The 27,030-nt window shown below is 37.9% G+C and overlaps 1 protein-coding gene across 2 annotated transcripts in view; it reads left to right on the top strand.

The window, feature by feature from the left end:
* Nucleotides 1-27,030, top strand: part of LOC127454853 (autophagy-related protein 2 homolog B-like) — a 47,018-nt gene that overhangs the window by 16,498 nt on the left and 3,490 nt on the right. The window contains exons 13-40 of one of the 2 annotated variants that reach the window (XM_051722322.1): nt 3,212-3,368; nt 3,492-3,584; nt 4,006-4,185; nt 4,760-5,033; nt 6,576-6,684; nt 6,771-6,978; nt 7,555-7,697; nt 8,393-8,550; nt 9,296-9,471; nt 9,994-10,144; nt 10,260-10,459; nt 10,753-10,833; nt 11,032-11,138; nt 11,631-11,723; nt 11,831-11,898; nt 11,992-12,068; nt 14,746-14,916; nt 15,691-15,823; nt 16,501-16,703; nt 17,871-18,100; nt 18,222-18,339; nt 18,529-18,720; nt 19,532-19,633; nt 23,198-23,276; nt 23,658-23,862; nt 25,379-25,448; nt 26,270-26,352; nt 26,468-26,589. In XM_051722322.1, coding sequence (XP_051578282.1) covers nt 3,212-3,368; nt 3,492-3,584; nt 4,006-4,185; nt 4,760-5,033; nt 6,576-6,684; nt 6,771-6,978; nt 7,555-7,697; nt 8,393-8,550; nt 9,296-9,471; nt 9,994-10,144; nt 10,260-10,459; nt 10,753-10,833; nt 11,032-11,138; nt 11,631-11,723; nt 11,831-11,898; nt 11,992-12,068; nt 14,746-14,916; nt 15,691-15,823; nt 16,501-16,703; nt 17,871-18,100; nt 18,222-18,339; nt 18,529-18,720; nt 19,532-19,633; nt 23,198-23,276; nt 23,658-23,862; nt 25,379-25,448; nt 26,270-26,352; nt 26,468-26,589 — 3,983 coding nt within the window. Of the gene's footprint in view, nt 1-3,211; nt 3,369-3,491; nt 3,585-4,005; nt 4,195-4,759; nt 5,034-6,575; nt 6,685-6,770; nt 6,979-7,554; nt 7,698-8,392; nt 8,551-9,295; nt 9,472-9,993; nt 10,145-10,259; nt 10,460-10,752; nt 10,834-11,031; nt 11,139-11,630; nt 11,724-11,830; nt 11,899-11,991; nt 12,069-14,745; nt 14,917-15,690; nt 15,824-16,500; nt 16,704-17,870; nt 18,101-18,221; nt 18,340-18,528; nt 18,721-19,531; nt 19,634-23,197; nt 23,277-23,657; nt 23,863-25,378; nt 25,449-26,269; nt 26,353-26,467; nt 26,590-27,030 lie in introns of both variants that reach the window. The other variant, XM_051722321.1, reaches the window with a different exon arrangement.

Genomic DNA, 27,030 nt, shown 5'->3' with positions numbered 1-27,030 from the left:
GAATGGTGTTGTACCATGTCTCCATAAGCGAACGATGCGATAAAACTATTGCTCCTGTTTATAATCAACAAAGCTGTCTTCATCGCAAGCGCGCAATGTTGGAGAGATCACATTTTGTCTCGTCACATTGTGGCACTCCCTCATAATACAGTAAGAAATGCAGAAATTGCAAAAATGCTTTGTGTAATAAAAACATCTATAGAGTGAAGAGAAACGCTTAAAACAGACTTATGCACCCTTTACATATCTCATCTTTCTAGAGCTTCATCTGATGTATGTATCCGAGGCAGTGTTGCCAACTCTCGCAAGACAAATAAGCAACCGCAGCTTCAAAAACAAGCCCAAAACAAACCCAATATTATTATAGCCCGTTATGTAGTGGTGGAAAGAGTACTGATTTTTTTTACTTAAGTAAAAGTACTAATAATGCATCCAAAAGCATTCTAAAGTGCTAATTTAATACTCAAGAAAATGTTCTTATTATAAGAATAATTGAAAATGGTTGCGCAACAATGCAGAAATCACAGTACAGTGGGGTTTTTTCCCCATTTGTTGAGGTATTGAGTTCTTACAAGTTGCTTTACACTTGCAAGTCAAATTTTGGTTTTAAAAATAGGCAAAAAGAAACAAATTTCTCCTAAAGTCTATTGTTTTAGAGAGATGAAGGCTATTCCATGCATTACGGTATTGATAAAAGAATCTCATACCAGGATAGAGAGTGAAGTGGATGGCCCAGATGCACAACAAAAAGACAAGTAAATCACAGTCTCTAGTTTGAGAAACGGACTCCTCAAAAGTCCTAAACTAGCAGCTTCTAATTGCCAAAGACCTGCATTGCTGCAAGAGGATTCTTGGACAAACATAACATTTGAAGAATACAACATTTATTTAAATAGAAATCGCTATTTGTAACATTCTAAATGTCTCTAAATCGTCTCTAAACTACATAATGTACATTGTGACCGAAGCACATTCATATTTCAGGTTTAATCTCATTCATGTATGTCCGAGTATTTTGACTATTAAGTTAACATACTGTACAAAACTAATATAAAGCAATATCACAGAGGAGGAAATTTATCCTCTATGATATTGCAGCAATTATCCAGATATGGAATGAGATTATTAAGCAAACTGTTATCAACTCCTACATGTCAGCTGAATAAAATAAGGCAAAAATAAACATTTCACACAGTGTTTAATGAGAGATATGATTGATTCAAACACTAAAAGTGGTTGTTCTGTATATGTATTATTGTATTACAGTTGTAATAATAAAGTCTTAATTAACATTATGGTTATTTAACATATTAAAATGTTATTATTAAGTAAAATGTAGCATTTGGTTACATTATGTTTCACACCTTCTTTATATAACATCCATCCCTTGCACACTTTTGGCCTCTAGCGGGTGAGGCTTTTCAGACAAATAAACAGCAGCACAGGGCAGAGAAATACAGCACCGTAAGAGAGAGTGTTACCCGCTAGGACAGTTTATTTTGAACAAGAGGGGCAAACGGTTATGGAATTTAATGTGGGAGTACGATACTGAACTGATGCAGATTGATAGAACCAAAGAGCCCATATGTGCACGTGATGGTGCGAGGAACCAGGCAGCGGGGGAAAAAATAATAATATTCAGTGAAAAGTCAAAAGAAGATCGCAATGTATGTAATTGTAACTATATCAGATATTATTAATAAAACACGGGAACTCATTGCATGGGCAATTTTTGTCCACATATTTTGAATTTCAGGGATATTTTTGTCAATTTCAGTGGCATTTTTGCCCCTAGTCCCCATTAATTTCCGACATTAATTTCCCCATTCATTTTCCTACTATATGTCTAAAAAGTTTGTTTTAGACATATAGTAGCAAGTAAACAAGATATACCCATATATATGTCAAACTACACTGTGTTAATGTTTGGCACAGTTAAAACATTGCCTACATTAAAAACAAGTGAAGTCTGATCAGTGGTTAAACGTTATCAGACGGTTTACTCGTACCTGAATGAACGGCTTCTTTCCAGAATAAAATGAAATATGCAGAAAACAGTATTGTAGTGACAGGGCATAAAGTCTTGAAGCTATAGAAGAAAGGATATGGCAGTTTATGCATGCTGCTTGGATACAACGTGATTTTTCTCCAATGAGTGGGAGGGATAGGTCCATGTGGGGATTTGTGTAGGGCGAATTACATTACAGCACTGATATTATTGCGAGGCTGTGAGCAGACAGTGTCAGTCAATGCATTGGAGAAAACAGCGACCATAAATGTAAAAAAATGAAGTCGCTTGGCAGATTTTCCTAACAAGCAGACATATTCTTTTTTTAAAACGAGCCCAAAAAACCGCAACCCGCGACCTGTGATTTTTTTTTTTCAAGCGAATAAGCAGCCCAAAGTCACGTATTATAAACGGACTTGACAACTCTGATCTGAGGTATTTTCTCTGCCATGTGAATCAGTCAATTTTATTAAGTATATAACAATATACATAATACTAATATTAATAATATAACATTAATAAATTACAATGAAAACATATTATCTATCTTTAATATGCTCATCTGTTTTGAATATACAACATAACTGATTTAGCAGCAAGGTTCTCTCAGCATTTTATCTGTTAAAATTTTCAATGCATTTTGTCAATATTAAACAGCAGTTTTTAATGCAACTGGTGAGAATTGACTTGTACTCTCAAAGAGATGATTTACCATTTAGAATTTGTTTAATTTAAATTATTATTTTTGGTTTTGGTTTTTGATCCAGTGTGTCCAGATTCAGCCAAGAATTTTAATTTCGGTATATCAGTAGAAAAATATAATGCACCCAGTGAGCAAGCCAAAGGCAAAAGTGGTACATGTGACTACCTTAGATCTCTGTTACATCTAATTCCCTTAGATGTTAGATGTTTATTTGCTGGCACAGGGTAGAGCTAAATAAATATGAGGGAAGTTTTATCTTGCCTGAAGGAAAAATAAAGCTGTGTCATCAGCACAGCAATAAAAGTTAATGCCCTCGATCCTAATAATATAATTTAATCATCTATTTGGGAGCAAAATCTAAAAAAAGAACAAGAACAGACCTAAGACGGAGCCTTGTGGGTCTCCATATCCATGCCCCTGTATTTATGTTCTGTAGAGTAGTGGTTTTAAGGTACCATTGAAGGCCCCTTAAATTATAAATGCATTTCCTTACTTTATAGGTTCATAGGTCAGGGATTAAAGGTGACATATGAGCACTGCAAAGGATCCAGTGTACGGATGCTCAACACAGATCTCTCGCTGAGTCAGGTGGAGCTGTTGGAATGTCTGTACTCTACTGACAGCCACACTACACAGAATGGAGCTGAGTACACAGAGGTACACACACAGAGCCATTCCATTAGTGTTGACAAACACAGATAAACCTTACATACTGTAGATATAACAGTTCTCTTATGGGACATAATGGTAATGATTTGTGTCTTCTGTGTCCAACATTAGCTTCTTACGTTTGACATCCCAGCCAGTAATGAGTCTCCCCCTCCCACTTGCCTTCATCTACTCTACAAACTAACAGAACGCAGAGGCCCGCAGGTAAACAAATAAAATATGCAAACAAACTCTTTTGAAAGTGTCGCATTGTACGATTAGAGTTCTTCCTAGGGCTGCACAATTAATTGAATAAATAATCAAGATTACGATGAACTAATCCTGAAAAGTGATGATTACAGCATTGTGTTGGAGGTGGAGCCTACATAAAGAATATGGCATGCAGCTGGCTCACACACATTACGTGTTTTAATTTAAATTCTATTAATCATGCAGCACTATTACTTCCTCTTACTAAAGTAAATGACCACATGACCTTGTCCTTGACTGGACAGGTCTCGTGATGTTTCACAAGTTCATTATAGTATATTCATTGTAACCGTGCTGTACAGTTTTTATAATCTAATTGCAAATATTGTAACATACAGACATCAAACATGGTCAAACGAAAACACTTTTTCATTAGGGTGGGCAGGTACGTCTGAGCACTGTACCTCGTAAGGCAGAGTTGCAGGTGAACTTGGGTAAAGTGCGCTCAGAGTGTGACGTCAGCATCGTGGACAGACTTAACTCTCTTCTCCAGCCCCAGAAACTGGTTACCACGGAGATGATGGCATCCCATATGTACACATCCTACAATAAGCATGTCAGTCTGGTGAGAAACATTTCTTCTCATTGTGTTTCATTTTAGTTTCTTTACACTTTGTATCTTAGCCTTTATTCAGACAGAATGCAAAATCAGATTTTTTGGGAATGTGCAATATTGTCTGTAACTGCCCGAATAATTTTCGTTCAATCTTTCTTCATATAGCCAACTATGTGACATTTACTATGTTATAAATAGTGAACGAGTGAGTGGTTTTGAAACAGTGTATGTACTGTATATGAATATATAATACAGTGATTCTTCTGATGCCTTTGTTCTCTCATGCGCCTCGAGAGTTCGGCATAGCAGTGAGATAAAATAAACAATGAGGCAAAAATTTCCTGTTTAAATCCTCTCTTTCCACACTGCCAGCTATTCTGAGTTATTGTGTGGGAAAGTCATCGTGCTGATGCTTACTTCATAACCATAGCAGCAACTAATGTAGATTGAATGGATATTAACTACTTTGTCTGAACAAGTGGATCAGATTTCATCACTTACAAATGACAAGATTTCTGTGCAATTTAAACAAAGCCTTATTGTGATTGTGTGTCTTCTGTGTTTTCCTCAAAAGCACAAGGCCTTTGCAGAGGTCTTCCTGGATGATAACCGAACCCCAGCGCACTGCCATGTGTCTGTGTCGATAAACGCCCCCCTGCTGGTGCTGGTGGTGCGCTTTCCGATCCCGGACCTGCGCTCTGATCAGGAGAGGGGCCCTTGGTTTAAGAAATCCCTGCAAAAAGAGCTGCTGTGCCTGGAACTGGAGGATTTGGAGCTCAAGACAGAGTTCACTGGAGGAAACTCATCAGAGCAGACAAAGATGGAGCTCACATTTAAAGAGCTCAGTGGTACTAACTTATTGGCACATACACATATAATCCAAACACAAATATTTCTTCTGTTAGATTTGATGTATTTTGTTATTTTTCTGTAGAGCTTGCACGACTACTAATTTTTACTAGTTGAATAGTCATCCAGAAAAGTATCAACTAGCTGCCGGATCAGTGTTTAACCTATGAAAATTACTTACCATGCAGTTGCATTGAGGGAGTGTGTGTGAGTAGAGAAAATGTCCGTGCACCTGAGATACAAAAGCGTACATATCTCCATAGCCTCATTAATGTGCCTTTCATTGTCATAAAGTGCAAAAACAGTCATGTCTAGCTCACTTAGGGTTTCTGTAAGCCTCTGGCAGACACTTGAGTAGTTTCAGAGTATTTTTGGCTCATATTTGAACACTTTAAATTAACAGATCATCCCAGATGGAGAGTGCTCTGGGTTCACTTTACTCTCACTTTCACGTAATCAGTGTTGGGTGTAATCGGATTACAAATTAAGTTACTTTTATCGAATTACTTTTAGACACAAAAAAGTAGTGTAATACATTACATGTAAAAAAACAAAAAAAAAAACAATTTGTAATCAGATTACAGTTACTGACTTTCAATGAAGATAATTACTTTTAAGTACATTACTTGGGTTACAAATATTTCAGAAATATTATTTATATATAATACAATTCAAATGTGAATTAATATGTTTATGTCTATGTCTGTTTGCATTTCTGTTACAGCTAAAGTTTGTACGACAATAAACAAGGAGAAAATGTAGACATTATTTTGAATTTATAGAGCAGAAAAACAAAAAATTGAGTGTTTTAGAAAGTAACTTAAATGTAATTAGTAATGTAATTACTTTTTCGATGAAGTAATCAGGAAAGTAATCTAATTCTGATTTTAGAGAAATAGTTAGTAATTTGTAGTGGATTAGTCTTTTTTTTGTAACACCAAACTCTGCACATAATTCCTAAACTAATGTCACAGCTACACTGGCAAAACTAATTGTTAAACACTGACTAGTGGGTGCAGTCCCTTTTAAATTATTATGTTTGGAGAGTGGCTATGAAACTGGTAGATTATTTTATTTAACACATTTCTGCAGTCATCCTCCACATACAGGTGTAAAGAGACTTAAATATATCTAAACTTCACTTCCTATTTTCTAAAAAAGAATAAACCGTATCTAATTTTTCAGAGACGCAGAGGATATGCTTCTCAAAAATGTTATGTTCACACAACACAGTTTCAAACGCAAAACAAGAATTTAAAGAGAGAAGGAAAAGACATTGGACTACCAGTATACAAATGGTTCTTAAAACACACAAATATAAAGATTGTTACAATGGCAGCAACAGATATAATACTCCTTCAGTTTGTATTGCCTTAGCAAGCAACACTAAAGATTCCACCACTAATGATTTTCGCTTTCAAGGGAACTGCCATATTGACAAATGCAGCATAAACCACTAAAATATGAATGCACCTCAAAACAACATTCACATTTTTGTAAAGCACATTTCAACCATGCTGTGATTTTATTTGCTACACCAGGGTCATTCCAAAAAGACAAAGAACACTCAGCAGCCAGGTTCTTACGAGTAGCTAACACCATGGAGGAGGACATGACATCTTCTGACTGTGGCAAATTTGACTGGCCCAGGTATGCTGAGCTCTCTAATTGATGTTTTCAAAGTATTTTTGGGCTGTTTTGTGGACCAAAGCATTTCTTGCTCTCTCCCTATTCAGAGTGGTACTGAAGGTGAACCCCATGACCGTGCACTCCATCCTAGAGCGTATAACAACTCAGGAAGAGGAGGAAGATGTGGACGGTCACTCACAGGAGGAAGAAGAAGAGGAGGAAGGAGCAGCCCACTCCCTGAAGGATGTGTGTGATTTTGGGAAATCTGAGCCCTCACCTTTCTCTTCACGACGTGTCATGTATGAGAACGAGGAGGTACTGTCAAGACTTTTTTTTTTTTTTTTCTCTAAAATGGAATCTTTTTTGAGGGAAATTGATATAACAAACAGTGGGGCTCAAAAAGCTTGTGAAAATGCTTGTATTTTGCTTTTTTTTTTTTTTTTTGGCTTTATAAATTATATCAGCAATCCTCTTTTTGCTGTATTGACAGTATGCACTGAAACTGGCATGGGCTCCACAAGTTTTTGGAAATACCTGATGATCCGTGTATCCCAGCATGATCTGAGAATGTTCCTAAGAACATCATGTGTTATTCAGTTGAAGCAAGGAAATTTGACCTATCGTACAGAGTTAACATGGTTGATGTCACAAATTAGCTTCTTTGATTAGTGACCTAGAAACAGTGAAGAATAGTAAATATTTCTGATTTATCAGTCATAACGTTTCTTTGTTGCATTTTTCAATATCCTATTACTTTGTTTATTTCCTGTTTTAAGTTAAATTTTAAATCCCAGTTTTTTAGTGTGGACTCTTGAATCCCACTTTACAAATCAGTGAATGGTTTCATGTAAAGTTGCGATTTATAACCATCGTGTATTTATTGTGCCTCAGATGGTTATCCCAGGAGATGTGGTGGAGATGACTGAATTCCAGGAGAAAACCATGAGCAACTCCCGCTACATCCTGGAGCTGTTTTTCCCCAATGTACAGCTCTCTTTGCCCAATAAAGCCTTTTATGAGAAACTACACAACAGGTAACACAATTACTGGTACCTGAAAAAAACGGGGGAATTTAATTAGATCAAAACACTCACTGAGCACTTGGTCCTAATAAAGTGCCTGACGTGGTCTTCTGCTGTTGTAGCCCATCTGCCTCAAGATACGACGTGTTGTGTATTCTGAGATGCTATTCTGCTCACTAAAATTACACAGAGTGGTTATCTGAGTTACCGTAGCATTTCTGTCAGCTCGAACCAGTCTGGACATTCTCCGTTGACCTCTCTCATCAACATGGCATTTCTGATCGCAGAACTGATGCTCACTGGGTGTTTTTTATTTTTGGCACAATTCTGAGTAACCTCTAGAGTTGTGTGTGAAAATCCCAGGAGATCAGCAGTTACAGAAATACTCAAACCAGCCCGTCTGGCACCAACAATCATGCCAAGGTTGAAATCATTGAGATCACGTTTTTCCCCATTCTAATGGTTGATGTGAACATTAACTGAAGCTCCTGACCCATATCTGCATGATTTTATGCATTGCACTGCTGCCACATGATTGACTGATTAAATAATCGCATGAATAAATAGGTGTGCAGGTGTTCCTATTAAAGTGCTCATGAGTGCATGTCAAATAAGCTTGTGTTATTTGCATCTTTTTTTTTTTTTTTTGTAAATCTGCATCAACTACATTTTCGCATTGTATCATCTTTTTGTTTTTGCTCTTACAGAATTAATAATGACCTGCTGCTGTGGGAGCCCACTGCTCCATCTCCAGTTGAGACGGTGGAGAACATACCATATGGTGTGGGCCTTTCTGTAGCCAGTCAGCTCATCAACACCTACAGTAAAGACAGCTTCGGTCAGTTCAGATCTACTGGCCCTGAGGGTAAATCACAACTCCCCTTCTGATCACACTTCAGATGAATAGTTCCATTAAAAATGATAATTCTATGTTGATAATTAAATTCTCATGATCCAAACTCATGACTTTCTTTCTTCTGTGGAACACAAAAGGAGAAATATTCAAGAATGTACTGGCCACTTTACAAAGCTTCAAAATAACTAAAAAAAGAACCATACAAGTAGTCCATACACCTCATGCGTTATACTGCAAGTCTTCTAAAGCCATTCAATAGCTTTGTAGGAGGATCAGACTGAAATTTAAGTCATTATTCGCTATAATTCCCTTCCACTGTAGCTCTCATATCTCACTCGCAAGATTTTTACTGGATAACGAATGTCTGTTCCTCAACAAATCTATCAAATGGCTTCAGAAGACTTTGAATAAAGCACACAAATCATCTGGACTATTATGATACATTTATGGTGCTTTTTTTGTCATTTTGGAACTTAGCCCAGATCCTCATTATTTTTCATTACATGGAAAACATTTCCCCTTTTCAAAGTAGAAAGTCATACAGGTTTGGAACAACATGATGGTGAGTAATAATAAGAGAATTTTCATTTTTGGGTTAACTTTTCCTTTGCATAATTAGCAATACTTTGGATCTTATTGCTTGCACCTAGAGAAATATTCTCAGTCTCAAGATTGATATCATCTAACATACTCTACCTGTAGCATGGTCTTTCTTCATGCGTGTGTGTGTGTGTGTGTGTCTGTGTGTGTTTAGAGGAGGAGAGTGGTTCTGAGGAGGAGATCCTGCAGTATTACACTCCTGCTGAACTGGGCTACAGGAACAGGAGGAAGAAGAAGAGGAGTAAGATTCAGCCCAAGAACTCACAGAGCCACTTTTCTGTCATGCTGTCTGTGAACCACGGCCTGCTGACTATAAACACACAGCTTAAGGTATTACACCTGCTTTAATAGCACCAAGATAGTGATTTGATATATAGCCATTACATGCATAATGAATACATGGTCATGAATATAATGAGTGCCTGGGTGAATTTCAAAGCCTTTCAAGAATATGTATGGTTCGCATTTCAATTCAAGGTTGAAAGTTTTTTTTTTTTTGTATAAAAAATAAATAAACCTTTTTTCAGGACCATTAATATTTGTGGCATTGTGACATTATTTTCATGACAATTTATCGATTATTTAACCATGTTATTATTTGTTGTACAGAATGATTTTCATTACTGTAATGCAATAATAGAAACATTGTTTGTCCTGAAAATAATGTCACAATGTAAATAATATTAACATAGATTTAAATAATTAAATCTTCGCTTCGCTTTCTCTATGCAAAATACATGTTTTTGACAGGCTTTATGAGATTCACCCACCTACACTGTGGTATAGTATGTATAGTAGTATGTAGCATGTTTGGTTGCAGCACATTCTTGAGTAAATCCTGTGTTTTACCAGCAGGAGGATCAGAGTGTGTTACAAAACAAACATGGAGAGTTCTGGATGGAAGTAAAAAACGGAACGCTGTTTGGCGTGACGCAGCACGAGGGCTACAAAGATCAGCATTACATCTGTTTCCACACATCTCAGGCCTTCCTCTATCACCATGGTAACCAAAAACACAGGCATCCTCAGCTATACTGTTCATACAGTATAGACAAGTATGTGCTTAGGCTAATGTAGTTACAAAATGTGAGTGATGTAATTGTTTCTGAATTAAACAGGTACAGTGGATGGAGATGCACCTGAGTGGAGTGTTGATCTGCCCTGCAGGACGCGCCCTCATTGGCTGGAGCCTGTGATGTATGCTTCTGAATCTGCCCCAGAGAGTGTGTCTCCCTCTGAAGGGCTCAGTTTAGAGCCCCACAGCATGCTGTCTGTCGCTGTTAAAATCTCCTCCCATAACACTGATCGCAATGTCAAGGTGAGCCACATCAACTGTATGCAGAATATTACACCCAAATCCAGTTGAGCTGTTTACTTTGTTCCTGATTTAGCCCAAAGTAAGTTGATGTTGCTGAGTTCCATCAGTTTGGAAGAAGTACACCTCTGGACTGCATTTTATCTTTAATTATGGCTTACTACAGCCCTCAGCAAGCTCTGTGTCCCGTTTTTTTTTTATTTCTTGAACGTCTTTTTCAGTGTTTTCTTAAAACTGTTCTGTTTGTTTAGTTGAAATTGTTGCTGAGATATTGTGATGTGTTGCTGTGTTCTCAGGAGTTTCTTATTGCCACTGGCATGAGGGGAGTTACACTGCAGCACAGAGTGGTGCCTTCAAGTCTGGGCTGGTACGGCCAGGTAATGAAATAAGACCTCATGCAAATGATCGGAAATAAAAGGTCCTACAGTATGTGCTCTCAAAATTAAGAAAGTAAGATCAGTCAAGTTATGAAACCACATGATTGAGTTGTCATTTAGTTAATAAATAGAGCAAAACTGACTTTGTTTCAGTAAATGTCTCTGTGCTTAACATTATTGGTCTTCTTTCCACTGTAGATAGTTGACTTTTTAAATGTGTCAGATGAGCCAGTGCTTGGTTACACCCCCCCATCATCTGTCTCCACCCTCCATCTCCACCTGTGGAGCTGCTCCCTCGATTACAGGTGATGCATTTACCCATAAATGTATGAAATTAAGCAATATAACAATACCTCAGTGCGCTTTTTATCAGGCCAGTTAAGTTTTTTTAATGGCTGTTTTTGGAGTCAGCATTTTACATGTATTAAGGTAGGTAAATATTGGTGTTTAATGCAATGTATTGTTAAATTGGCACATATAGATTAATTATCCTTCATTTTTGTGTTTATTTAGGAAGAACTTGTAGTGGAAAATGTGCCTTGATTGTTTAGATTAGATTTTTACGGTGTTTTACATTTTGTATTTAGGGATAGTTCACCCAAAAATTTAAATTCTGTCATACTTTTCTCACCCCCACATTTTTTCCAAACCTGTATGACTTTTTTTTCTGTCCGTGGAACACAAAAGTGTTAGTTTTCCTTTGTTCTGTTCAGTCTTTCCTGTAGTCTGCACAGATCAGTGTTTATTGTGAAAAAGAATGCTTTGGAATATACTTAGCTGTGGTTTTCTCTCTATAGACCATTATATTTACCTGTGAGATCTCTGCTGACAGTGGAGACCTTCAGCATCTCCAGCAGTGTGTCTTTAGATCACTCTTCCTCCACTCTCAGGTAAAGTTCAGATTATCTCAACATCAGCACCAGTCATTTCCTGTTTCTATTATTGAATGCTTACCTGGTTATTTTATTGTATTTGCTCATACTTTCTTCCTCTGTAGAATCATTTTAGATGAGGCTGCATTGTTTTTATCTGACAAGAATGCTTTGTCTGTTAATCTGGCTCGAGGTGAGGAATCATACACATCAGTGCTATATCAGAACATGTCTGGCTGTCAATGACACTGGTCTTATTGTCTTGTTTTTGTGTCTTGATGTTCAGACTATGTACAGGTTGTTGATATGGGGACTCTAGAATTGAGAATCACTGCAGTCAAACCAGGAACAGACGGCAAAATGGTATGAAAGTACTTTGATAAAAAAGACAGCATGGAATAGGACACTCTAGAGTTGACTACAGGTCTCAACAGTTTTCCGCTGTAGTTCAGATACAGATTTATACTTGCCCTGCCAACATTTTCACTGGCCCCAACACTTACATGTATTTTTGTATGTGTCTGAAAATATATACAGTGTGTGTGTGTGTGTGTGTGTGTGTGTGTGTATGTGTGTATATATATATATATATATATATATATATATATATATATATATATATATATATACAGCTCTGGAAAAATTAAGAGACCACTGCAAAATTATCAGTTTCTCTGGACTTACTATTTATAGGTATGTGTTTGAGTAAAATGAACATTTTTGTTTTATTCTATAAAGTACTGACAACATTTCTTCCAAATTCCAAATAAAAATATTGTCATTTAGGGCATTTATTTGCAGAAATGACAACTGGTCAAAATAACAAAAAAGATGCAACATTTAATTTTATTTCAGAGCTGTATATATATTTAATTAAATATTAAGTATAAAAGTTTTCATTACAAACAAACAAACAAAAATAGTAGGTTTTTAATTTGCAAAATTAGATGGAAAATATAGCTGCAGGCAACAACTACGGGACCAAGCACCGAAATGGCAATATTTGCACCACACTAAACACAACACAAAGAACACATAGACTGAACATGACATGCAAAGCAAATCCACACTACTTCACAAGTCGCCCCAGGGCAGAATCAAACCTGCAGCTTTCAGTTCCATGTTACTTCACACTATCTACTGCATCACATTGCCACAAGGTTGACAGCCACCAAAGGGACATGCCAAGCTGGGAGTCAGCACAGCAGTCACTACAGTAAACTTTGTATTGGCATAACTTTTAGGCAAAGATGAAAATAAAAAATTCTGTTCAGTAATTTCTGTGCGGCTCTGTTTGGAAGGAGTAGCTAAAAAAATGCAATTAACCTCACAATCCAGTACCACGGTCACCATAATAGGCAGAGTTTTAATGTAAGGGGAACATTACAATCACCGTAGGAGAGTAATCAGAGGAAGCAAGAACTTTCTTTTAGACTAAACAGTTCAAAAGTTGTATGCAACATCATAGTGAATTTTTGAACTGGTGGGGGCACTATGGAGTTTGGCCAAGAGACCACGAACTTGGTCAAGCAGCTATTCATACTCACCCCTATCAGTGTGCCAAATATAATCATTTTCCTAAATACTGTTCATAGTGCTGCCTTAAACTCCCTTTGGGGAGAAAAAACAATAAGAAGAATAAGAATACCTGCAACCAGCAATGATTGGGGATTCAGTGAATACAATACAAAGGCCTCCAGTACAATAGAAATTCAACTGTAAGACTTTCCCAGGTGGGGATGGAACATTTGGAACTATAGTCCAGATATTTACACACTGCACCACTCAGTTGACATGTCTCACTGATGGCAGAGACATGCCAAGTTTAGAGTCAGCACACCAAAGTGTTGATTAGTTATCTTTTTAAATGTAGGTGACGCTGCAGCTAACTACTCAGGCACCCTCAGAACATGGTGTCGACAACACTGATGCAAACAAATTTTCTTTTAAATCCGTCAGAGCATCCAAAAAATATATCACTTTTTGATAACATTCAAAATGGCATAGAGGCAATATGGCAGATGTCGGAAAAAAAGGTATTGCCGAAATCCTCACGACCCACGGAATAGACAACATAGACACCAACCTCATGATTTAAGAACATATGGTTCAAAAGTTATGGGCAAAAATAGCAATTTTTGACATTTCTTGACCCATATGTGGCGTCGTCACCAAATTTTGCATGTACGCTCAGATTATGGTCCTAATGAAGCACACCAAGTTCCATTTCAATAGGACAAAGCATTTCTGCGATACAGCCTCACTTCCTGTTTAACGTCGACCTCGCTAAATTTGCGTTGCTGTGACTTCCATAACATAGAAAATCTAAATTCTGTATTAAATAAATTTGTTTCTAGGCCAAAAGTTTCAAAAGATATGCACAAAAAAAAAGTGAATTTTTGAACTGGTGGTGGTGCTATAGATTGTGTCCTAGAGACCCCAAATTCATACCCACCCCTGTCAGTGTGCCAAATTTAATCATCTTTTTATAAGCAGTTCATAGGGGTGCCATAGACCCCAAATGAAGAGAAAACAATTAATAATAAAGGAGCGGTCACTCGGCTTTGAGCATGCAAAATTTTTTGGGGACAACGCAATGGACCAGAATATTCTGACTTCTGGGTTTTAGTGAAGAATACATCACAAATAATGTAAAATTAAAAATTTTAAAATATACTGTCTACTCGGATTCGCTGGTAAGAGTTCACCAAACTTGAACTTTTGTACACAGCAAATTGCAACATTTTTTCTGCATGAGCTTGCTTTTGCAGTTTCCCATGCTTAGATGTGTCTGAATGGGAGTGAATGGATCGTGAAGTGTAGTGTGACCACCCCTTAAGAAAACTAATGAACACAACATGTACACGATCAACAAATGTACGATTTTGTGACAAAGTGACAATTCTGTTAAATGGCCCTAAACTCTATCACACTGGCTGCGGGCCATCTTTTTCACTGAACCCTGATCAGCCTTCTGACAGAATGTCTTACAGACTTTTCACCCTATTAAAGCACTGTTTGTATTTTTGTGTGTCTTTAGACAGAGCCAAGGTTTGAACTGCGTTGCTCAAGTGATGTTATTCACATTCGCACCTGCTCTGACTCCTGTGCTGCTCTCATGAACCTTATACAGTACATTGCCAGCTATGGGGACCTAATGCCCCCTTCTGGACTGGAGCCCAAAAGCAGAAGCATTAAGCGCAGAGTGAAGGTCAGTTCTATTGTTTACCATGAAACATACAATCATCTCACACATACTTAAAATTCATTGACAGAATTTATTTTAAAATATTAAGTAATTATTTAAAAACCAACACTGCCTGATTTTTCCGTAGTTTAAATGTTATTAAGCCTTAAAGGGATAGTTCAACCAAAAATGAACATCATTTTGTCATAGTTTACACAGCCTCATTTTGTTCCAAACCCATATTACTTTCTTTTGTCCCCATAAATGTACTTCATAAGACTTCATGCACTACAGTATATTCCAAGACTTCTGAAGCCATACAACAGTGAAACAGTTATTTGCTAAAAATCGTTCCCTCCATTTGTAGATTTCAAATCTCAAATCACATTTAATTAAATTTAAGGTGTACCAGGTTAAACATCTGTGATGTCAAACGTTACAATGTCAAATTATCTCTTTGCGTAACGCATCTTGCTGCACCATATTTGAATTTAATGAGATTTGAGAGCTACAGTGGAAAAGGGAAATTTTTTAGAGAAGCTAAGCTAGCACATACAAAGCTATTGAATGGCTTCAGAAGACTTGGAATAAAGGGCACAAATCATATGGACAACTTTTGTGGTGTTTTTTTTTTTGTTGTTGTCATTTTTGGACCTTGACAGGCCCAGTCCCCATTATAGAAAACAGCACCAGGAAATTTTTTTGACTTTTATGACTGACTTTTCATTTTTTAGTGATTCCTTTAATTGAGCTGTTGTTTGTGAGTGATTCGTGATGAACATGTTTAATGTTGTCCAGACTGAGGCAGTGAGTCGGCCACCAGCTCAGACTCCTTTACTTCCTGAAGCAGAGCAGCAGATTCTTCAGGATCTCATGAGTGATGCCATGGAAGAGACAGATGGCCTGCAGAGCCATACACTGCAGCAGAACGGTCAGACTCACATTTTTTGTTTTATTGTTGCTAAGTTGTTTGTGAAGGCTTTTTTCAGAATTTTTCAATCAGGACTGTATTTTTAAAGCTGTACTTCACTGATAAGCCAAAAGTATGTGTTCTACCCCATGTGGTTTGGCTTTTTTGGCTATTTCAGCTACACCCATCACTAACAGTTACGTTAGATCAAGCATACATCCAAACAATCTCCTTAGACAAAGATTTTTAGTAGAACTAGGTACCAGAGAGCTCAGTGTCTCAATGTGGCACTGTCATAGCATGTCACCAATAAAATGCTCTAATGAGTCTGGTGTGGAAGAACTTGACTGGCCTGCTCAAATTGTAGACCTGAACCCCACTGAACACATTTGGGATGAATTGGAACAGCTGCTGTAAGACAGGCCCCATCGGCCAATATCAGTGCCTGACCTCACTGGTGCTTTTGTGTCTGAATGGGAGCAAATCCATGCACCAATGTTTCTACATCTAGTGGAATGTCTTCTCAGAAGATTGGATGCTGTTTTAGCAGCAAAGAGAGGATCAGCCTCCTATTAATGCTCCTGATTTTGAAATGTAGTATTTAACAAACAGGTATGAATATGATGATCTAGTTTCCCTCTTATGTTCAAAGCAAGTCTTGACCTGTCTCGCACTGAATTTGTCTGTCTCTGGTATAGGTGTCAGTGAACATCAATCACATGACCACGACCAACCCCGTTCTGATCTCTTCCTCTTCCCTGATGAGAGCGGGAATCTGGGACAGGAGCCGAGTCCCACCTACCCCACCCTGCACTCCCCACTCATCTCCCCTCCTGTCCCCTCCCTGCCCCAAGACTCTGATGACTTCTGCATCCTGGACACGCCTGGTTCCAGAATAGGGGTGAGCTCATCTCTGCTTATGGAGTTGGGGGCTTTTGAAAGAGGCTGTTTTAACCCTCCAAGTAGTGTGCATTTTAAAGGGGTCATATTGTGTTTTTTTTAATCATGTAACTTACAATTTCAGGGTTTTTGCAGCACAATCATTCAAAATTTTGTTTTTCATGACCATTGCATGACTTCTAAAATTAAATATGCAGTTATTTACAGCTGTGCCTTTAAGACTTCTATATAAACCTACTTGCATGTAAAATAAAGCCCAAAGTATACTTCAGTCAGACGCAAACACTAGGCATCTGCGTACAGAACTGAACATGTGTGGCCCGATTTTTCTAACCGAGTATACTCCGAACTCGCAGTATGTGCACGCACCTGGAATTATTAGCACTAATAAGTGGGTCCACAAGGTGTCAGAACTCACAGTTTAGCCATTGCTGTCATGGAGAAGTGATAGAAGAAGATGTAACGCCGCTATACAAAAGGAGACAAAGCTGGAAACAACAACAGTGGATGTTCACGTCAAGAATGCATGTGTGAGGAGGTCAGTAGATACCTGCATTTGTATAACTTGAGTCTGAAGGAATATAATGACTTCTTTATGGGTCTAAACTCTTGAAGAGAAATAGTCCAGTATCTCATAGCAGTTCTAGCTATAAGTCAAATGGAGTATACTTGGAAAGGTGAGCATTCGGCTGTAAGCAGACGCTAATTGTTCGTGTCTACTTTGGTCTTAACATGCTTACTTTCAGATTGTGGGTTATTGTGACAGCTTCATTAAACAATCTGCGCTGAAATGAGCTGCACAAACTGACTGTAATGATCAGTGACCTTGTTAAAAACTTTAGCCACTCTTTCCTATCATTTCACTAACTAAATTTGCATCAAAAGCACAAAGTTTGGTGGACTGTCCCACATTTTACTTTAATATTTAGCTCTTCTTGTGTTTAGGAAATAATATCCATCATGCTGAAGTTGTACTTTCTGTGCTGTTAGTGTCTCAAAATGGAATAAAAAAAAAACAATGACTGTTTTTCAAACAGTTTTCCCCCAAATTCCCCTTTTTTCTGCATATTAAGCTGGGATAGGAGAAAGAATTTTAACATTGACAAATTTACACAATTCAGCTTTCAAGTGTTGACATCTTACTTGATTAATATGTTCTGTCTCTCAGGAGAAGGATGAGGAGCCCATGGTAAAGAAACTGACCTCTGAACCTGTCCTAGTGAAGGAGGACCACTTCAGTCTTCCTCTGGAGGGCAGCAGCTCTAACAGGGGGCCACTTCACTTCCCTATGCCTGAAGTCAGATACTTGGTCAAAGAGATCTCTGTTGTGTGGCACCTCTACGGAGGAAAGGACTTTGGTGGTGGAGTGCTCTCCTCCTCACCAGCTCGCAGTCGAGGGTACGTGTTTGGAGTTGAGCCACTGCACATTCAAAGTCATGCTTGATATAAATGAAGCAGCACACTCATGTAACAACTGGGAGTTTACTCAGAGAGCATGTTTTTGTGTGTGTGTCTGTAGGTGCACTCCTCACAGCTCTCCATCACAGACTCCTGTAAGACAGGCTAGAAGAGGTTCTCGTGCTGGAGGAGGATGGGGTAGAAACCCTGATGTTCTGATGGAGATTCAACTCAGTAAGGTCTGAGAACACTTCCCTTTCATGCAAAATCTTACAATCTGCAGTTGTAATGGAATCTGTAGTCTTAGTGCTTGAATTGCATGTTTAGCTGCCTGCTTAAATGTCACAAACACAATATAAGATTTCTGGAATCAAGCCATAACAGTAATTAATTGAATGAAAATAAACACATTTATGATCTTTTGTCAGGTGCGGTTCCAGCATGAGGTGTATCCTCAGATGACTCAAGAGGCAGGAGTTTTGGTGGAGCAGCCAGTGTCCAGACAGGTGTTCTCAGTGCAGGATCTGGAGATACGAGACAGACTGGCCTCCTCAATGATGAACAAGTTCCTCTACCTGTACTCCAGTAAAGAGATGCCCAGGAAAGCTCACTCCAACATGGTGAGATCAAACACACACTGACAGTTAGATATAATGCAGTCACTGAGCACTTTATTAGTAACACTTTGGTCCTAATAAAGTGCCCGACATGGTATTCTCCTGTTGTAGCACATCCGCCTCAAGGTTTAACATGTTGTGCATTCTGAAATGCTATTCTGCTCACTACAATTGTACAGAGTGGTTATCTGAGTTACCGTAGCCTTTCTGTCAGCTCAAAACAGTATGGGCTGCATTTCCCAAAAGCATCACAAGCTTAAGTTAATCATAGAGACTATAGGCGCCAATGGTGTCTACGATCAATTTAAGCTTACAAAGCTTTTGGGAAATGCAGCCCTGGCCAGCCATTCTCCGTTGACCTCTCTCTTCAACAAGGCATTTCCATCTGCAGAACTGCCACTCACTGGATGTTTTTTGTTTTTGGCACCATTCTGAGTAAACTCTAGAGGCTGTGAAAATCCCAGGAGATCAGCAGTTACAGATATACTCAAACCAGCCCGTCTGGCACCAACAATCATGCCATGGGCGAAATCACAGAGATAAAATTTTTTCCCCATTCTGATGATTGATGTGAACATTAACTGAAGCTCCTGACCCGCATCTGCATGAGTTTATGCATTGCACTGCTGCCATATGATTGGCTGACTAGATAATCGCATGAATATGTAGGTGTACAGGTGTTCCTAATAAAGGGCTCAGTGAGTGTATGTCACCTGATCTATAGATGGTTTGTATGGTTTCTAAACTAAGTAACATCAGGCAGAGCACACATCATATACTCTGAAATCAGTGTGGATTGTCTTTTATGTTTTAGTTAACCATCAGAGCCCTGCACTTGTCTCCAGAAGCTGGACAGGCACCACAGGAGTGCTGCCTGCGTGTTTCTCTAATGCCTCTCCGTCTGAACATTGACCAGGTACAGAACAATATAAAAATGCTGCTGTGAACACACACCTCCACTCAATTTTAAAGGAATATTCCAGGTTCAATACAAGTAATTTTCTTCTGGGTTACAGTGAGGCACTTACAATGGAAGTGAATGGGGCCAATCTGTAAATGTTAAAATACTCACTAAACATACTTTCAAAAGTATAACCATGAAATGTAAACAGTATATGTTAACATGATTTTAGTGTGATCAAATTGCTTGCTAATCTTTTCTGTGTAAAGTTATTTCCAGTTTTACAACTTCATTGCCATGACGCAGTAATGCTGTAATGTCATCATATAGTTATTTTTGTTAGAAAACCAATTAAAAATCAGTAGATACATTGGGGTTCGAAAGTCACAGAGCACTAGTGAAAATGCTTGTATTTTGGGTTAGGGTTAGGGTATTTTCATTTCAAATTCTATTATCAATTAAAAAATTTGTCATTGTAAATAATTTCTTTATTATTTAGTATTTTCCCCTTTTCCTTCAATGACATCATGTACTCGAGCTGACACTGACCTAGAAATAGTGCAGAATCTTTTATTGTTATTAAAAAATTTTATTGATTCCATTCATAAGACAAACATACACTACAGTGGTCACCAACAATTAGAACATAAAAATAAAAAAATATTAAAAAAAGTATACTTTCAAAAAACAACAAGAATGCACATACACATCTAAACTAGAAATCCCTCTCCACTGCCCCTCCCCGAGAACCCTCCAAAAAAGCCAAATATCCACCCCGCTTCCTATCAAACAAATCCCATTTTCCCAGCCTTCTAAAAATCATCTCCTCGAATACCGCCACCCCACCCATCTCCCCACACCACTCCCGAAACGAGGGTGCCCCAGCCGACTTCCATCCCCTGAGGATGATTCATCTGCCGATCATAACTCCAGCTAGGACCCAACTTTTTAAATGACAATCCCCAATATTAATGATCCCCAATATCATCGCCTAAGATACAGAGTCTGGGGCAAAATGAAAATTGAGTGTCCAATACATCACACATAAAGCTCTGAACCCTCAACCAAAATTCTTGGATCTTAACACATCCCTAAAAAACATGGGTTGTGTCCCCGTCTTCTGATTGGCATCGCCAGCAGGTGGGTGTGTCTTTAAGACCAAGCCTATACAATCTAGAAGGGGTCCAAAAGACTCGATGGAAAATCTTAAATTGCATCAGACACACCCTTGCATCTCTAGATGTAGACTTGATGTTTTTTAGAATCCAAGCCCACACTCCCTCCTCCAATACCAGGTTTAAATCTTTCTCCCATAATCTCTTGAGAAGTTGAAGCTCCATCCCCCAGACTCTGAATTAACAGGGAGTAATACACTGATGCCTCATGACCTTTTCCAAAAGCAGTAATCACCCCTCCCAGAGTGTCTGCCGCTTTAGGGGGGTGTATGCTACTCCTAAAATAGTACAGAGCAGGTGGTGTAGCTGTAAATACCTAAAGAACTGAGATCTGGGAATCCTAAAATGTTGAACCAAATTTTCAAAGGATCTCAGCACTCCGCTCTCATATACTGTAGGTCAACGAGTATATTAACCTCCCTCACAATCCACTCTGACCAGCAGAAAGGGGACTTATTAATACATAATTGTGGGTTCAGCCATAAGCTCGAGGCAACATTTAGATAAATAGCCGATTTAAACAATCTGGACACTTTTGTCCATACCGAGTGCAAATGCGAGATAATGGGGTGTAACTTAACTTCTCCGGTTAGTTTAATTGAAAGGCTTTGCAATGGCGAAATAGGGGCAAGAATTTCCTGTTCAATACAAAACCAGGGAGGGGCTCTCTCAGGTGGAAGCGACCAATGAGCCAAATGTCTGAGACCGAATGCATAATAATAAAACAAAATCTTGGGTAGGCCTAGCCCACCTTTGTCAATCAGCCTATGCAGCTTACTGAAATGTAATCGGGGACATTTCCCATTGCAAATGAAGGACTTTGCTATGCTATCAAATTGCTTGAAATAAGAGAGGGGGACATCACAGGGAGAGATTGTTGCAGGTAGTTGAATTTTGGAATACAATTCATTTTAATAACATTAACCTTACCAATCATAGATAAATGTAATGAAGCCCACCTGCCCACATTGCTCTAAAACCTTTTTATTAAGGGGTCAAAATTAACTAAAAAAATACAAATTTGCTGGAAATAAAATACCCAAATACTTAATGCTCTGTTTGGGCCACTGGAAGGTGCCCGGCTGAAAAGCCGTTACTAGTCAGTATGCTGTCAGAGCCAAAGCTTCAGATTTAGACCAACTGACTCTGTATCCTGAGAACTTAAAAAAGGAATTAATAATTCTGTGGAGGCAAGGCACAGATCTAGTGGGGTCGGAGACGAATAATAAAATATAATCTGCGTAATGCAAAAGCTTATGCGTCATACCTTCCTCCACCACCCCTGGAAAATCATCTTCCTTTCTTATCGCAGCTGCTAATGGTTCCAGGGTAAGATAGAACAGTAACGGGGAAAGAGGGCAACCCTGCTGGGTGCCCCTATTCAGAGTAAAATAATCTGAAATTAATCCATTTGTTTGTACCGCTGCTACCGGGTGTCTATAAAGTAACTTAATCCATCCAATAAAAGTATTCCCGAACCCATACATTTCCAAAATCTTAAAATAATCCCATTCTACCATATCAAACGCCTTTTCGGTGTCAAGTGAGATGGCAGCGACCGGAATCTGATCATTCGCCACTGACCACATGATATTGATGAAACGCCTAATGTTGTCAGAAGAGCTGCGGCCCCGAATAAACCCCACCTGATCTATATGTATAAGAGATGTCATAACTTAATTGGTTAGCCAAAATTTTTGACAATATTTTAACGTCTAGCTGAATCGGGGAAATTGGGTGGTAGTGCTTACACTCGCTTGGATCTATGTCCTTTTTAAGAATCAGACTGATCCGGGCTTGTGTCATGGTTGGCGGAAGCTTTCCATTCTTTAATGATTCTGTATAAACTTCTAACAAATGTGGAGCCAGTTCTGCAGCATAAGATCTAAAAAATTCAGTGGCAAAGCCATCTGGCCCCTGCAGAATCTTAAATATTTTGGTAGCACTACAATATGGTTCCATTTGTTAACATTAGTTAATGAGTTAAGTATCATGTACTAACAATATATTATATATTTTTTACAGCGTTTCATAATCTTTTTTTAATGCTAGTTAATATAAATACAATTGTTCATTGTTAGTTCAAAGTGCATCAACTAACGTTAACATGTACAACTTTTGATTTTAAAAATGTATTACTATATGCTGAAATTAACCAGTTTGATAAATGCTGTAAATGTGTTGTTCATTGTTAGTTCATGTTAACAAATGAAACTTTATTGTAAAGTGTTACCAGTATTTTTTTATTCATTCTACATCATCAATCCTAAACCATTCTGTTTATTTCCACAAATTAGATTTTGAATTCCAGATTTCATTGTGGTCTCTTGGACACCTCTATATCTACTATGGTATTTGATTAGTTGTCTTTCATCCCCTCAGATTACTCTTTCTCTTTGTACAGGATGCTCTGTTCTTTCTAAAGGACTTCCTCAGCAGTCTGGCAGCAGATGTCGAGCTGTTTTCCCCACCAGAGCAGGAAGGTAACAATCAGTAAAAAGTCAAATATTCTGGGGGAAATTCTTTAAGAATGAATTGTGTGCATTGGCTTCACTAAAGGAATTAAAAGCACAATGTTACTTGCAACAGGCGAAGAGCACTGATTTTAGTAAATAAAGCACAATCCATAATAAGCCTCATTTAGAATGCTTGTTTGTGTGGAAAAGAATAACAATTAATTAATTGAAAAGCAGGACTGTTTCAGTGCATTTCATGGCTGGTTAAACTGTACTGCGGGTGGTTAGTGGATAAGAATAAGCACTGAAATACTGCTCACATAAATGGCACAACTGTTTAGTGAATTTTCCCATCTGCAAAAGAAAGCTGTTTCACCATTGTAATTCTGAGTTGATTTGTGTTTGTAGCGTTCTGCGTCTCAATGAAGAAGCCCCCTGGCCCTGAGGTTTCTTGTAGTTTTTCCAAGTTCAACAGTGGATCGAGTCAGGACCCTGCACCCATCATCTCTGTGCCAACACAAGCCCGCAGCAGTCCCAGCCTCATCAACACCTGCAGCCAAGACAACACCACTGACACAGAGGCTGGCTTCACAGACCAGCCCATATTCTTCAGGTGTGTGACAGGAAGCAGTAGAGTTCTCACAATACCAACATTTCAGTAGTCGATCTAGGGGTGGGCGATATGAGCAAAATCTTATATCACGATACGAGTCATTTTAAATCACGATAATGGTATATATCGCGATTATAGTTATTTTTTTCCGGAAAATCAATAAAAATCGGTTACCATAATAAAAAACCATATTGTAATGCCTATTTTTGGAAAATCCAGTCAGTGAAGTAAATACTTTTTAAGTGAAAACTACTTCCTCATATCATTTTCTCCTTATGTAGAACTTGACAAACAGTCAAAGTTAAAAATAAAATAAACATTGGATTTAAGTCAACCTTACCATATTACTCAATTTCACATTATGCCACATTTCGGTCTGATATGTTTTTGACCAACAGTATTATAAACTTTCCTCAAGATATTTTCAAAGCAAAGCAACAAAGAAAATATTATATAATTTTAGTAAAAAATACACAACGAAAATAACACATCTTGAAGAAAATACATTCAAAAATATTTATAAACACTTCTTGCAAAAAAAAAAAAAAAAAAAAGGAATTAATGCGGAGCGCATCTTGGCTTTCATAATATTCTTTAGCATGCTTCATTTTTAAGGTGGTAAAACAGATTGTTTGTATTACCACAAGTGATTATCGTCGCACAACACAGTTTGCACAGATTACATTTTTCTAATCTGTGTCAGTTTTTGTGAACCTACACCACAGATGTCACACCTGTTTTTACAACAAGCTCCCCTTCATTTTCTTGATTTCTATTGATCACATCTGTAATAATTCATCAAATGATGGAGAGGTACTGATGTGCGGTGTAGTCAAGCGAAACTTGGCATGTTAAAGAGATGATTCAGGTGAGCTGCAACTCATTCCCCTTTCAAGCCTGGTTTCAGTCTCACGTGAAGCACAGCCACCGATAGATACGCACGCGCTGCGCACATGGATATTTACATATCGCGATATACATGATATAGCAAAATCTCCATCGGTTGAAACTTCATCACCACGATATATATCGTCATATCGCCCAGCCCTAGTCAATACCAGTAGCATTGAAATTCACGATTCTCTATGCCAATTTTGAAACCACAATATTCTATTGAAGACAGACCTTTTTTTAATTAAATAATAATATAAATATTAACAAAATAAAACAATTGCATATAGCCTTCAAATTATTATTAAACAGAATAAATTAATAAAAAAGAAAGAAATTAAGGGCCGTAAGTGATTTTCTATTTTTCTTGTCAAATATTGTTGTTTCATTTATATTAACAGCATAATAAACGGCGGCAATTCTATTAGGCTGCATTTACACTGTAAAGCTTAAGTGCACAGATCCTATAATTTGACCCAAATGATTTCAACGTGATACCGAAGTATTCAGTATTCATAACCAATCTTTTCATCTACATTACATGTGCCTTGCTTCTAGTTTTTCAGGTATGAGCTGATCAATAACAACAAATCAAAATTTCTTGTGCTTGTATTATGTTTTCCAGAGAGTTCCGGTTCACCTCAGAGGTGCCAATTCGATTAGACTACCACGGAAAACACATGGCCATGGAGCAGGTGTGCTGTCTACAAACTCCCACTGACATCGTACTTCATTCGCTGTCTTTTTTCACAAAAACTATTGCATTATGTTAAGCTAATGTTGATCTAGGGTGTGTTCCAATTTCTCGATAGTTCCTTGTGGCCTAAGTAAGATTCCAAAGCCTTCTCTCACCTGTTTGAAATCCCTGGGTCTAATATAAATTACTTGTGCATACAGACCTTTCAAATCTTTGTGGTCAGAATTAGCTGATTCAGTGTTGTGGCTTGTTGATTTCATTTACACAAATTAGTAAATACACTCACTAAGAACTGTATTAGGAACATCTGTACAGCTAATTATTCATGTGATTATCTAATCTGCCAATTGTGTGGAGCAGTGCAGTGCATAAAGTCATGCAGATACGGGTCAGGAGCTTCTGTTAATGTTAGCATCAACCATCAGAATGGGGGAAAAATGTGATCTCAGTGATTTCAACCTTGGCATGATTGTTGGTGCCAGATGGGCTTGTTTGAATATTTCTGTAACTGCTGATCTCCTGGGATTTTCACACACAGCAGTCTCTAGAGTTTACTCAGAATTGTGCCAAAAGCAGAAAACATCCAGTGAGTGGCAGTAACTCAGATAACCACTCTGTTTAATTATAATGAGCAGAATAGCATCTCAAAATGCACAACATGTCAAACCTTGAGGAAGATGGGCTACAACAGCAGAAGACCACGTTGGGCATTTTATTAGGACTATAGTGTTCCTAATAAAGTGCTCAGTGAGTGTATATGATTCATAAATGATTTTAAGATATAGTATCTGGATGTAATCTTAGGATCATATTTCTCAGGGCACATTTGCTGGTATTGTGATTGGACTGACACAGCTGAACTGTTCAGAGCTAAAATTACGCCGATTGTGTTACAGACAAGGGTAAGAGCATAAAAAAATATGCATTAAAAAACATTTGTTCTCTATATTTTTCTTACAAGACTATATTAGTCAATTTATTAAGATGATATTTGGAAATGTGCTCTTCTTTTTCCAGATTATTGGGTGTTGACAAGCTCTTTTCATATGCCATTAACGAGTGGCTTAATGACATTAAGAAGAACCAGTTGCCAGGTCTTTTGGGAGGAGTGGGGCCCATACATTCCCTTGTGCAGCTAGGTAAGCATATCACAGTCATACAATATAGACTTCCCTCTATTCTTCCATTTCCAAATGAATAAATACGTTTGTTCTATTTTTTTGCTACAGTGGCAAGAAAAAGTATGTGAACCCTTTGGAATTAGCTGATTTTCTGCTCAAATTTGATGTCACAAGTATAGAATAACACAAATTGCTTAAGCTAACAACACTCAAACAGTTATAATCATTCATGTCTTTATAGAACACATCCCATTAAACATTCATAGTGCTGTGGAAAAAGTAAGTGAACCCCTAGGCTAAAGACATCAACAAAAGCTAATTAGAGTCAGGAGTTGGCAAACCTGGCATCCAATTAATGAAAGAGATTGGAGGTGTGGGTTAGAGCTGCTTTGACTTATAAAAAGCACTCAAACATTTTGAGTTTGCAATTCACAAGAAGCATCTGCTGACATGGACCAT

This window comes from Myxocyprinus asiaticus, chromosome 17 (genome assembly GCF_019703515.2).
Source record: "Myxocyprinus asiaticus isolate MX2 ecotype Aquarium Trade chromosome 17, UBuf_Myxa_2, whole genome shotgun sequence".
Lineage (NCBI taxonomy): Eukaryota > Metazoa > Chordata > Actinopteri > Cypriniformes > Catostomidae > Myxocyprinus > Myxocyprinus asiaticus.
Note: the sequence above shows the minus strand (reverse complement) of the source record. Positions and strands in the feature narration are given on the sequence as shown.